General features: G+C 44.3%; 1 protein-coding gene across 38 annotated transcripts in view; it reads right to left on the reverse strand.

The window, feature by feature from the left end:
* The window catches only part of LOC139748583 (uncharacterized), a 978,916-nt gene that overhangs the window by 614,040 nt on the left and 352,173 nt on the right, over positions 1-12,703 (reverse strand). For all 38 annotated transcript variants that reach the window (XM_071661646.1, XM_071661679.1, XM_071661676.1 and 35 more), the window contains one exon: positions 2,611-2,712. In XM_071661646.1, coding sequence (XP_071517747.1) covers positions 2,611-2,712 — 102 coding nt within the window. The remainder of the gene's footprint in view (positions 1-2,610; positions 2,713-12,703) is intronic.

The following is a 12,703-nucleotide window of genomic DNA, read 5'->3' on the forward strand; positions in this document are numbered from 1 at the left end:
TTCATAGATTCTCAACTAGTTAGCACATCCATAGACCAACGAGACTACTATACCATCAAACATGACAATTTTTGCCCTGGCATATAAAAACTATTCTTTCCACACACATTCCTGCATGCATCCAAAACTTTTACCTCTCATCCACCCGATGACTCACCTCAGCTTCAATGGTTCCATTCGCTGCCAAGTTCATTACTAGGCATCTATAACCACTTCTTCCAGGTTTTCTCCAATCAAACTAACGTCCGCCCCAACTAACCCGTCTCTTTACACTGCTAAATTACCTTTCATTCACATTTACTATCAACATTCTCCTGCACACTCTCCCTAACTCTGGAGCCACATCTGAAAATGCAATCAGTGCCATCACCTCACTGACAAGCCCGTCAAATGTTTTCTCTAGATCTAAGAATGCTTCATAAAATCATCGTTTGTCTATTTCTTCAGAGCAAACACCTGATCCGCACATCCTCTACTTAAAACTACACTCCAGTCACATGCTCTGTGTATAATACATGTTCATTGCACCTAATGAAGGTCTGATGTGGCGAATCAATTGGATATATAGGTAAAATGAATTTACCGGACGAGGTCTCCCCCAATCAATCCAATACAGCGAGGGTTCACTGTGCTTACAATTTTAAAGGAGCATCCACTGTGCCAACCCAAGCCCTCTCCTGTTCAATCAACACCCTGGTCACTCCACTGGTCGGGCCCGTAAATCATGTGTTGGGTATGAGTCTACGTGCACAGACAGCAGGGCAAATGAGTTGTATAGTATGTACTAGAAGTCATCGTTATGGTAGATGCATCGTAGGTGCGAAGGGTCTTAAGACATGTTGAAACGATGTTTGTAGTGTTGTCTAGAGCGTAGACGGGAGTGTGGTTTCTGGTAAGTGTATGTCTGGTGAGCTGGTGTTCAAGACTGTGTAGGGAAGTCGGATGTTCAGTGTTAGACGAGTTATTTCAGCGTGTATGCGTTTTGTTAGTATTACATTTGTTGGGAGAGAGGGGACCCGTGAATAGGTGGTTACTGAAGGGTGAAGCAGGGGTAAGCTTTAATTTCTACTCTGGTGGTGGTGGAGGGGCTTTCTGTGGGAGATGTCTAATGTTGCTGTATAGATATGAATGCCAAGCAAGTTTAGGTGAGACTGTACTGGGAGGATCTTTGTATCATTGAGATGTTGAGTGCTTTAGGTTGGTAGGCAGCCAGTGATTGTTCTGAGTGCACTATCTTGTGTGGCACGCAGCTTTGTTATACTTGCTTTTCAGAGGGTGGAAGACCAAGCAAGTGAGGCATAGCTTAAAGTGTAGTTGATGAATTGTTTGTAAAAGATGTTGAGGGTCTTCTTTTTCTTATTCAAATCTAGTGCCAGTTAGTGTGTTCTGATGGCATTTAGCTCGTATTGCTCTAAGTGTTCATGATGCTTGCGTGGGAAGGGAATGTCATGCGTGAGTCGTACGTGATGAATGGCTTAATTCTATGATCTTTGTTTTGTTAATCCGTTTTTGTGTTTTCAATGAAAGAGTGACTGAAAAAGGATATATAAAGAAAAAAAAAAAAAAAGGTCTGGGCTGATAGTGTTTGAGATACATTTACAATGTATCTTCTAAAGAGAATAATGAGATAATCAAGATTCAGAACCCTACACAGAACTGGCAACTCTATCAATATTTGATGTGCTGCACCCCTAATGTAGTCACAACAGAACACTGGAGCATCTCCAGTAATCACACAGCTGATGATTAAATGCTGCTTGCTCAGGTTCATAAGGTGAGGATAACAGTGGTTCTAGATTCAAATCTCTTAGTCCACAAGAGAGGTATATGCATCTTATATGCATCTTAATGGCTTAGTCTTTCACTCGACGTAATAAACCAACATGCTGATATTAAGACTTATATTCCTACACTGTAAGAACATGTGTAAGGAGCTACACATGTCAGTTTTTCTCAATGTTTCCACTGCTGAAGGATGGAACCTCTTGGGGTTGGTTCCGTTAATCGACCGACTAACAAAGAGGTTTGTGGCTTCAGGGAGTCTGAAAACCCCTGATGTGGACAACCCTAGTGACCCTTCCTCTCCCTCCCAGTACTCCTCACTCCACTTAATCCCATTCCACCACCTCCTAAAGCTCTCATCTCCACATTTTTTGTAGTCTTTATTATATATATAAATGTAAATGATCAATAAGAGATCATGGCAAACTCCTCTTAAAGGGTTTCATGCATAATTAAAGAGCTAGACAAAGAAAAACTGTGGTTGGAAATACAATCCCCCAGACAATGGGTTGCTCCACTTATGACACATTTCCCAAGAACATAATCCCATCATAAGTTGGTGGTCAATGTTACAAACAACAACAACAACCGGATATCCGCTATTAACAAATGTCTTCTTTGGCAGAGAACTTGCCCTGCGAAGAAGATTAATCTGAGATGTCATTACCAAGTTTGACCCATACCTTACCTTTATTTTGTTACAATACAGTAAAAAAAAAAAAAAAAAAAAGCATAAATAAACTAGCAAGGTCACCCAGTCTAGATCTCTCAGTAAAGGGACCGAAGTATAAAGTAAGACTCTTAAGAGGAAGGTTCCTCTGTACTCACAGCATTGCAGGTATTGATGTCGGTATTCGTCTTGAGGAACTCCAGCACCTTCTCCAAATTCCCCGCCCGCGCTGCCCGCAGAAAGCTCGCACTCCCATCAGTCTGTGGAGGGGGGGAAAAAAAAACAACTTTAGAACAAAAGGAGAATGATTCAGTGAGGGCTATGTTAGTTAAAGACATATGTGCACACAGTAAATGGACGATAGTTAGGGTTCAGATGTACACTTATATAACATGAAAATCCAAAAAAGTGAATCAAAATCTATACTGATTTTCTATATTTTGAGGCACAAACTGTTGATTACATGTGAATATCAGTACACAAACGCAATTCAACATGTTCAAGTACTCTCACAAAAATATGAAAGGACCAGAAAATGTTGCAAGCTACACATATTTTCTGATTTCATATGAGTAAATTTAACCTATAGTCAAAAGCACAACATTCTAAATCCTGGGAGTATTTTCACTTAATCATTTTCCTTCGTAGAAATACCCTTCTATAGGGCTACCGCAGCACTCAGAAAGCCAGCCATGTCAACTGGGCATCACCACACGTCAAGAGGTATGGTGGCGTTGTCTGTACGTCTGTGTAGGGTTAACGAAGGATAACTAAAGAATAAGTCTTCAGTGTCTTCACTAAGAGAGTTGCACTAGAAGCATAACGGGTTTTGTAATAACCCGAATAAGTGTTTGTAGTGCGGCAGAGATGAGCTGTGTCTAGAACACTGATGTGAAAATGCAACTTGAATATGCCACTTTCAACAGGCAACAATGCCAGAGAATTCGGTTTTTTTTTTTTTTTTGAGAAATACTTGTGTACAAACAGAACAAGGCAACATCTAGCATGAAGCCCGAGGCTTCTGCCTTGCTCATTTCTGCTTAAGGCTGACAATAATGACAAGAAAGTAGTAAACAAACCTATCGCGAGACATGTTAGTGGACGTTACCAAATGCAGTAATGTCTTCACTGATAAAAAGGTGCTCCATCTACACAAAGGAGGACTGATCCACCCTAGTACTGCAGGCAGGTTTCAGTTCTGCTTATTTACAAGACAGAGGTGAGTCTAAAGCAGTTCGACTTATCAATTCTTATAAGTCTCACCTCGCAAACTGACCCACTTGCCCTATACATGACGAAGTCTTCGGGGGTCTTCATCCCCACAGTCCGTGCTGGGACCAGGCTACTGCAATATTGGTTCTCTTCCTCTAGTATAGGCATTACTATAGTTTTTGATCCAGAGAGCTGGCTGCTTGTGTACCCCAACCACTAGATACAAAACGTATTACTTGGCATTCTATTGCATCACGCAATTACCATGTGACCTTTGGCAACTCATGAGTGGGCTATTTTGATATCTAAAGCTTTCCCTAGAACTTGAAACGTTGCAGCACCCCTTCCCCTCCCTCATTTTTCCAATCATAATCTGACTCTTTCCAAAAGGGAAGTTTTCCACCTCCAAAACTCTTCAAATATTTATTCCGCTTTTCTTATTTGTCCCCCTAATTAAACCTTCTTCACATTTCAATTAGGGCCTGGCATTGATGTGGACTTATGTGTTACTGGAGCTTAAAAGAACATTGGTTCCAAAGGCTTTTCTACTCATACAGCTGAGACTCCTTCTAAGCTCCTCTGATGCTATTCTAATTGGTTTGGTTGTTTGAGGCCATGAATGTTAAGCTTAATTACCCAAGGGATTTCTTGAAGTTCTCCACCTTGCGATCCATCACGCTAATGTGGCTGCACACGTAGCCTGGTCAAAGCCATTACTCAAAGTACAGGTACCGCCGTGGTCATGGTGATCACTGAATGTGAAAGAAAAGAATTACATGCAGCCTGGCCATTGATACTTATGATAGAGGTGAGGGCAGTACCAGTGATCGGACCCAAGGAAGTAGGAGGGTTCCTGGTGAAGTATTAGGGGGTCTTCACCCTGAGTTGTGCCCAGACTCATGGATTGGGTCGTTGGTCGACCAAGCCGCTGTTGGTAGATGCAACCCTCAGAGACACAGCCTAGCTGGCCTGGTACACTTTGTAGGTACTTTCTCCAGTGCACTCTTGAACTTTTGCACTGTGCATCTCATATTATCTCTAATGGCAGCTGGCAAGGTATTGTAGACGCTTGGGTCCCGGATGCTGAAGGTGTTCTTTCTTTTTGTGTATGTGTCACCTTTGGATGTCAAAGGAAGTATTTTACAAAGTCCTTCACGTTTGTCTTGCCAGAAGTATATCATTCCTTAATGCAAGCTGGGAACCATACCTTCTAGGATGTTCCAGGCACAGTTGGCCCAGTTAACTGTTGTCACCCTCACCGTCAGTAAAAGCCACGGCCAGATTCCATGTAACGCTCTCACCTCCTTCAGTAATGGCCATGGCCAGGCTACTTGTCCTGCTCTTGCCTTCCCCCACTAACGGCAGTGGCCAGACGACATGCACAGCCAGGCAACTTGTGGTGCTCTCGCTTCCTTCGCTAACAGGCTAGACTGGCCATGCTACCTGCACTGCTTTCATCTGCTTGACAAGCGCCCATGGCCAAGGTACTTGTACTGCCCTCACACTCTTTAGCCGTAGCCAATGGTCAGGCTAAATGGACTGCTCTCACTACCTTTATCAACCGCCACTCACCATGAACTGCGCTCACTTCCTTCCCGCTCAAAAGCCCACTACCGACTGGATGGCGGGGTAATCCGAGTAAAGAGGCAATGTGAAACGCAACGGGGCCACGAAGGATCTAATGGTCGATATGCAAGAACTTGTTTCTCTCACATGAAATTTTGTTTGCACTATCAGAGCATGATCCAAAGGCATCAAAGAGAAGGATGAACAGGTCTATAAATTACCTTTCACATCGCAAGATACAGCATAACACTCTTGCCTTTCACAACCGGTCAACCAACATAAGATTATACCAGCAACCTAGTCAAAAATTCAGACGTTACCTATGTTTGTTACAATAATTGTTATTCACGGAGGTAAAGCGCACAAAATCAGGCCGGTGACAGATCTATAATGTCCTCACGATCAGATTCCACAAAATAAAAGATGAACGTAAGAAATCCCCTCCCTCCTTGGGGGGAGAGAGAAAGTCCACATTAAGGCTGGGCCTTAACTGAAATATCAAGAGGTTCGTGAAAGGAAAAACGAAGAATCAAGGGAAAGTATTTACGAATTTCGGAGAAAAAGAAAAACCTGTCTTTTAAAAAGTGCCATGTTCATAGATATTGGGAACGAATTAAAAGGACAGAAAGTTGCGAAGCTTCGAGATGTAGGGAAAGAAACAGTTTTCAAAACGGCCCACCCTTGAGTTGCCTATGGCTACACAGTCATCATGTGATACAGCAGTTTGCCGAGTATCGCGTGGTCAAGCTAGTTGTGGGGGGCACACAAGCAGTCAGCTCTCGGGTGCAAAAACCAAAGCAATAAGTTAAAAAGAGGGAAAGTGAACAAATATTGCGGCGTAAGGAAGTGGATCAAGTTCTGAAGTTAGCCTGGGAGAGTTGATAAGTCAGACCGCTATCGACTCAACTATGTCAAGTAAGGATGCAGAGATAGAACCACCCTAAATGTGAGAGCAGTACACCATACAAGAACGGGTCAATCCTTTGTATTAAACGGAGCAACTGTTCGGAAGAAAAGAAATTTCGACATCTATTCAGGACTCTCAGTTTCTTAGAGGCAGACTTGGCTATTTCCGTAATGCGAGGTTTCCAAGATAGTGTGGATGCTAATGTAATACCAAGTAAGTCCACCGAGTCACGAGGTGGAATTACAGAACCGTCGAAGGAGAAAGTTGAGAAATTTTCATTATAGAAATGGGCAGAAATTTGGTCTTGGAGGAATCAAACTTTTAATCAGATCTCGTCTAGCCCACGGAGATATCCTGCCTCAGTCTGGGTTTATTGAGGAGGTTGTGTCGTGACGATAATGCAGATCGAGCGAGAAAGGAAGGAGCACAATGAAGTGGAGAAATGTAGTGATGAATCGTCAGCGTGTGAGTGCCTATGATTATTTGTATATGGAAGGAAATCGTTGATAAGAAGGAGAAATAGTGTAGGAGACAGGGAAGAACCTTGAGGGACATCGATGTTGATGGAGAAAGGCGGTGGAAGCTTGATATGAGAGAGCAAAGTGAGGGAGGGAAGCTAAAAGAGGGAAACTTACAGACGAGGCCCCGATGCCACACCCTGTGTATAAATCTTTGGATATATCAAGGGCAACTACATAGGTATTCCCCAAAATCTGTCCTGGATAATAACCAGACATTAGTAAGATAGGAAAGGCTATCTACCAGCGGATCTCGCCCTACGGGAGCCATACTGGTGATCAGAGAGAAGACTGTGAGGTTCAAGATGTCTGAGGATACGGGAGATGAGTAGCGATTTAAAGACTTTGGAAATAGTGGAAGTCGCTTTCAACAGCCTTTTAGTTGGAGGGTTAGGACGTGTCCACCCTTCTTAGGGATGGAATATACCAGTGCATACTTCCAAGAAGGAAAAGTTCTGAGCAAGCACAGGTGTAAGTTCTCTTGTACACGGGGATGGATGCCATCAGGTTCATAAGCTTTGCTTCTGTCCAAAGAGACAAGCGGACAGTTCGAAAAAAAGAGATAACGGGGAGGAGCATTGGATTAGGAAGAGGAGCATCAAGGGGTGAAAGACTGACAGTCATCTAAGGTAGAGTTAGACAAGAAACGAGAGCCAGAGTTGCTCTGTCAACGGGAGGCAGCCACAGTACCATCAAAACAGAGCAGCGAAAGAAAAGTAAAGCGACAGAAACTGTGAGCGATCTATCAGTAGATGAAGAGTGGTTAACGCACATCCTTTATACACGGCCAGAAATTTTGCTGCCATAGAATACCTGTACGTCCTTAAGCAGTAAACCAGTTAAGCATCTCGTAAACCAGCCACCCAGTCTGTGAGTCAGTTAATCAGTCAAGTCAACCAAGCAGTCAGTCAGCTGGCGGTGGCAGCACTCGGAATAGGCTCCCCTGCTCTACCAGTACACACACGTTGCCTACAGCTGCTTCCCTCAGTAACACTATGCTGGGTTCCTCACTCCATTTCCTTACTTCCAACTTGGCTTTTTGTATTCAACTTAACCATTCACATCAACCCATTCTTGCCATACATCTGTATCTACACTTTACATATCTACTGTCACCTATTCAATAATTCAACCGTCCCTTCCTCTCTATATCTTCGTATTACCGCCATACATCAGACCTTTCTTTCCAGCCTTCCTTTCATCTCGTACGTATTGATTTTTGTTTATCTTTATCCCCCTTCTAACCCGCCCCTGCCCGCCTAAGTTCCTAGCGAGTGTGGCCCGAACCAGGCCCCGCCTACACGCGGCGGCCCACGCGCGGACAGCACGTGCACCGTCAGTATTGAGCGGTGCGACAGAGGCAACGTCAACACCCAGCCCCGCTCACAGCGCAGCCACACCGACCTACGCCCTCAACACCACACGACTACACACTTGATCATCGCTACACCCCTCCATCCCCCATCAGGCTACAACCTCGACACTTTGTTTACGTGTAAACTAGTACACTAACCGCCCGGCTACACCCTGAGAACCAGTTTACTGTAGACCGGTGCATCAAACTCCCAGCTTAGACCCTCAGCAACAGTGTACAGTACACAGGAGCTCCACAGTCTACCCTCATCACCCTCACCCTGAAGACTCATCCACAAACTCCACCATGTATGCATTCCATTGGACAAGACCCCTAGATTTCTATCCTTCTCAATGATACACATAACCCAGTAAGCAGGAACACTAACATCTTCGGGAGAAAAAGCCGAGACTGACATAATCCCAGGTCAGAAACTAACTTAAGTAGAAGCCCGACTCCAGAGAAGAGCGAGAAAATCAACTCCAAAAACTCTACCGACCCACAGAAATAACATCACGAAATTTTCGACTGATCTCATTAAATCAAACAATTTACATAACCCAGAGCAACAATGTTTCAAGGGCGTGGAAGATCCTGCCTCTATCTCTCTCTCCTCTCTCTCTCTCGATCACGACAGTACGACGGTACAGGCGCCGGAGAAACCAAAGGAATTCTGATACGAGATGCACACAGGGTGCTAAAACCCCCCTCATAGTAAACACCCTTCGCATCAAGGGAATAACTGGACACGTGCGAGGAGAGACCCACGACTTTATTAACGAACGCGACGCATATACGGAGTTAATGTGGGTTGTCGTCACAACCGCCACGGTATCCTCACCTCCTCAACGAACTGCACCTGTAACTTTATGCTTCTCATCGTCACATGAATGCAGACAGTAATCCTGGGTTCATGCCATCCTAAGCAGATGACAACGGAATAATCAGCAGCAAAAGACAGAGAAGTTACACACTTATAACAAGTTCTCCGGGGGGGAACAGTGATGATAACATGCTCTTTAAAGGCAGTAAGTTTTAACTATTCAGTTATTGTAGCAATATAAATCTATCTATCTATCTATCTATCTATCTATCTATCTATATATATATATATATATATATATATATATATATATATATATATATATATATATAAAACACTCGGGGATAGGGGAGAAAGAATACTTCCCACGTATTCCCTGAGTGTCGTAGAAGGCGACTAAAAGGGGAGGGAGCGGGTGGCTGGAAATCCTCCCCTCTCGTTTTTTTTTTTTTTAAATTTTCCAAAGGAAGGAACAGAGAAGGGGGCCAGTTGAGGATATTACCACAAAGGCCCAGTCCTCTGTTCTTAACGCTACCTCGCTAATGCGGGAAGTGACGGATAGTATGAAAGATAAAACACTCAGATGGAGACGAATGCCACCAGATCTCGACAGAGTTACGTAAAACACCATGGGAATCGTGACGTCAGATGATCTCATCTTTATGGAACATAAAGCAACAGTTGCCTCATCTAAGGAGAGGACGAGATGCAAGACAAGTGAGGCAGACCAATGATGACGCTCTCCCAGGCACACACACACTCTCCCGGCTGTTGTGTGCTTACATCGCCAGGGAACAGGCGAAAAACTGCAATCGTCGGAAGAGTGTGCACAGATCTCTCACAACACGTCTATGGACGCTCGTGGAAAAGGCTACGACAGAAAACGAGGGTGCATTCTACAGCCTAGACGGGAGAGGTATGTCATTATCTACACCGGTCAAGTACTGTAAGGCACGGTTCCCAATGTGAGTACTCGACACGCATGAAAGACTACAATGTCAGCAGTGAAACAGGAAGGGGTGATTTTCAAACTCACACTGTCTTACGATGTTCTCACCCTCCAGTTCAGGCTGCGTTAAAGCTGCCGAGTCGGGCGGGCCGTCGGTCGACTATGCTGTTCAAGGCCGCGGGCGGGCCAGCAGGCACACAGGTCCACGTAACCACCACAGCCTAGCTTTCTTAAACCTCACTCCCGTCCACACCAGGAGGCAGTATGGAGAACAGTATGGATGTTAAGAAGTGTTTTCTCTTATTGTGTTCACAGCACTTGATGATTTCAGAGGTAATATCTTACAGAGTCTCTCTCCCCCTATGCCTGCTGTACCAAAAGGCTACTACGTCAGAGAGGGACCTGGGGGTCGATCGGCATCGCCCCTGATCTGCCGCCAACATGTTTAACGAGCAAATATTAGAACTGCAATCACATGCATGGATAGGGAAAAATGTTCAGAAAGCTTTTCACATTCTAAATAGGGCAAACATCAGAATATGCTTCTCAAGTTTGGTCACCGAAATCTACAGAAGTACAAAGAGCTTATGGAGAAGGTCCAGAGGAGAGAAACAAGAATCGGCACCAGAATTAAGAGAGCAGAGTCACCGGGAAAGTTAAAGGCTTTAAATCTGCCCAGTTTGGAAGACAGAGGATGGGGTGACCTGATCATAACTCTAAGTCTTTAAAACACTGATGACACGGTTAAAAAAAAATATGAAAAATATAAAGAGGGCACAACACGAGAGAGTGTGTGTGTGTGTGTGTGTGTGTGTGTGTGTGTGTGTGTGTGTGTGTGTGTGTGTGTGTGTGGACTGAATGCCAGCAACCCAAGTGTTAGGCAGAAAAAAGAAAGCAACCTGGGCCAGGAAAGGGAACTTGACAGCCAATGGAGTGTGTGTGTCACGTGACTAACTCTCCCTAACCCCGAGTCGCAGTGCTGTGCCTCCGTGGTCGGTGGTCGCCTACAATTTACCACCTACAACAGTCTATGTTCTTGTGGTTTTCTTCCACGCCTCTTCATGCACTTTCGCACAAGTAATCACATAATGAAGAACACACTACAAATCTAGAAACATTCCAGACGAACATACTGAGATGCAATGAAACACCCATAACATACAAACGGATATGTAGAAAGAACAAAATAATTATATAAATGAAAACACGAGAAAAAATAATCAAAGGCATAAATAAAAACAATGAAATGAAAAAAAAAAATCACCAATAAAAGCATCCACACAAACACTGGGGGAAATTAGGAAAAAAGGAAACGTAACATCAAAAACATCAGACAAGTTTCTACATAAACCGAAGCAATTATATGTATCGAAGAAAATCCATGTACTACATTCAGACAAGCACATACGTATGTCTTGCACAACACACACACACACACAAAACCTCCTAAGGATACACGAACAGCATCGTGTATAACCACTTTTATCATATAACACACACACACACACACACACACACACACACACACACACACAAGACCACGTTCAGCAAACATATCGACAGTGAAAGCAGACAGACCAAGTGGGAGAGTACACAGAAAAAAAATAAAAGAGCAGACACATCAACTGAGGCAGCAGCTAATAAGACCAGCTGACAATGGACTTATCAACCCGGAGAGCAGATTGTGTATTTTTCTTTCAGTAAAACTACAGCAGAAACCAATGGTTTAATACCGCCAATATGTTATCATTCATTTCTACGGCACGGGGAAGAAAGAGCATTACGTAACGACATCACAGAGGACGGCCATTACTGTCTTTGACAGCAGTAAGCTACGGAGGGAGGAGAGCTGGTGATGGTTAGGGTTACGTGAGGCAGAGGGGGGTTCACAGGAACCAGGGAGCTGATGACACAGCTTGGTGAAGAGGCTCACACCCTCGGATGAAGGGAGGAGACCATGCCAGGATAATAACGGAGGATGAGCCGGGGAGGACAGCAGCAGGTAGGTGTAGGAGACAAGAGGATGAGAGAGATGGTTCTTAGATTAATAACAGAGAAGGCAGAACAATATGGAGCTGGTGAGTGGACAGAACAGATGTCATTTGAGATAACTATGGACGGGTTGGGAGTGAAGCGGAACAATATGGAGCTGGTGAGTGGACAGAACAGATGTCATTTGAGATAACTATGGACGGGTTGGGAGTGATGTTCTCCCAGACTCAGAAGAGCCACTGGAGGGGTGGTAATATGCGTTCAAGAGCACGGACGCCCAGGCGGAGTGAGGTAAGCGGCCCTAAGTCCGGCTGGTGAGTGCGGTAACGAAGACGTGACAACAGATCGCAGAGTAGGAGAACAAGACAACCAATCAACCTACATCCTCAACACTTACAAACAGGCTTGACTTATGATCCACGCCCAGGCTAGCCATGGATCCAAGAGAGAAACAGATACACAAATAACCATATCAACAACCTACGAGATTTATTGAGTGAGGCAGAGCGAGCGCGTTTCCCTCAAAGGGGACGAGACTGCTGTTTAGTTAGTAATGGATTTTCAAAGTATGGTTCATGGTGAGATGCCGTGAGATTGGCGGAATTTCAGTAAAGCGCTACGTATAATGGCAAGGGGAACAAAAGTATATGTGCGAGTCACTGAGGTACAACGTACAAGCATTACAGAGTATACCTGGTATACCTGGTAAGTATACCTGGTAAGTTGTGTGAGAGATGATCAAGAGGGGGTGGTAGTCACAGAGCATCAGAATGGTGAGGAAGATCGTAGCCTCTGCAGAGGACGTCGTGTGGATCAGGTGCCTCCTTTGTACAATCCGTGGCATGTACGCATCAGAAGAAAGCGTATGACAGGGTTGATACTTTGTGAGAAGTGTTACGTATACATGGGGTGGGAGGAAAGCGAACAGAA

Source organism: Panulirus ornatus, chromosome 5, assembly GCF_036320965.1.
Source record: "Panulirus ornatus isolate Po-2019 chromosome 5, ASM3632096v1, whole genome shotgun sequence".
Lineage (NCBI taxonomy): Eukaryota > Metazoa > Arthropoda > Malacostraca > Decapoda > Palinuridae > Panulirus > Panulirus ornatus.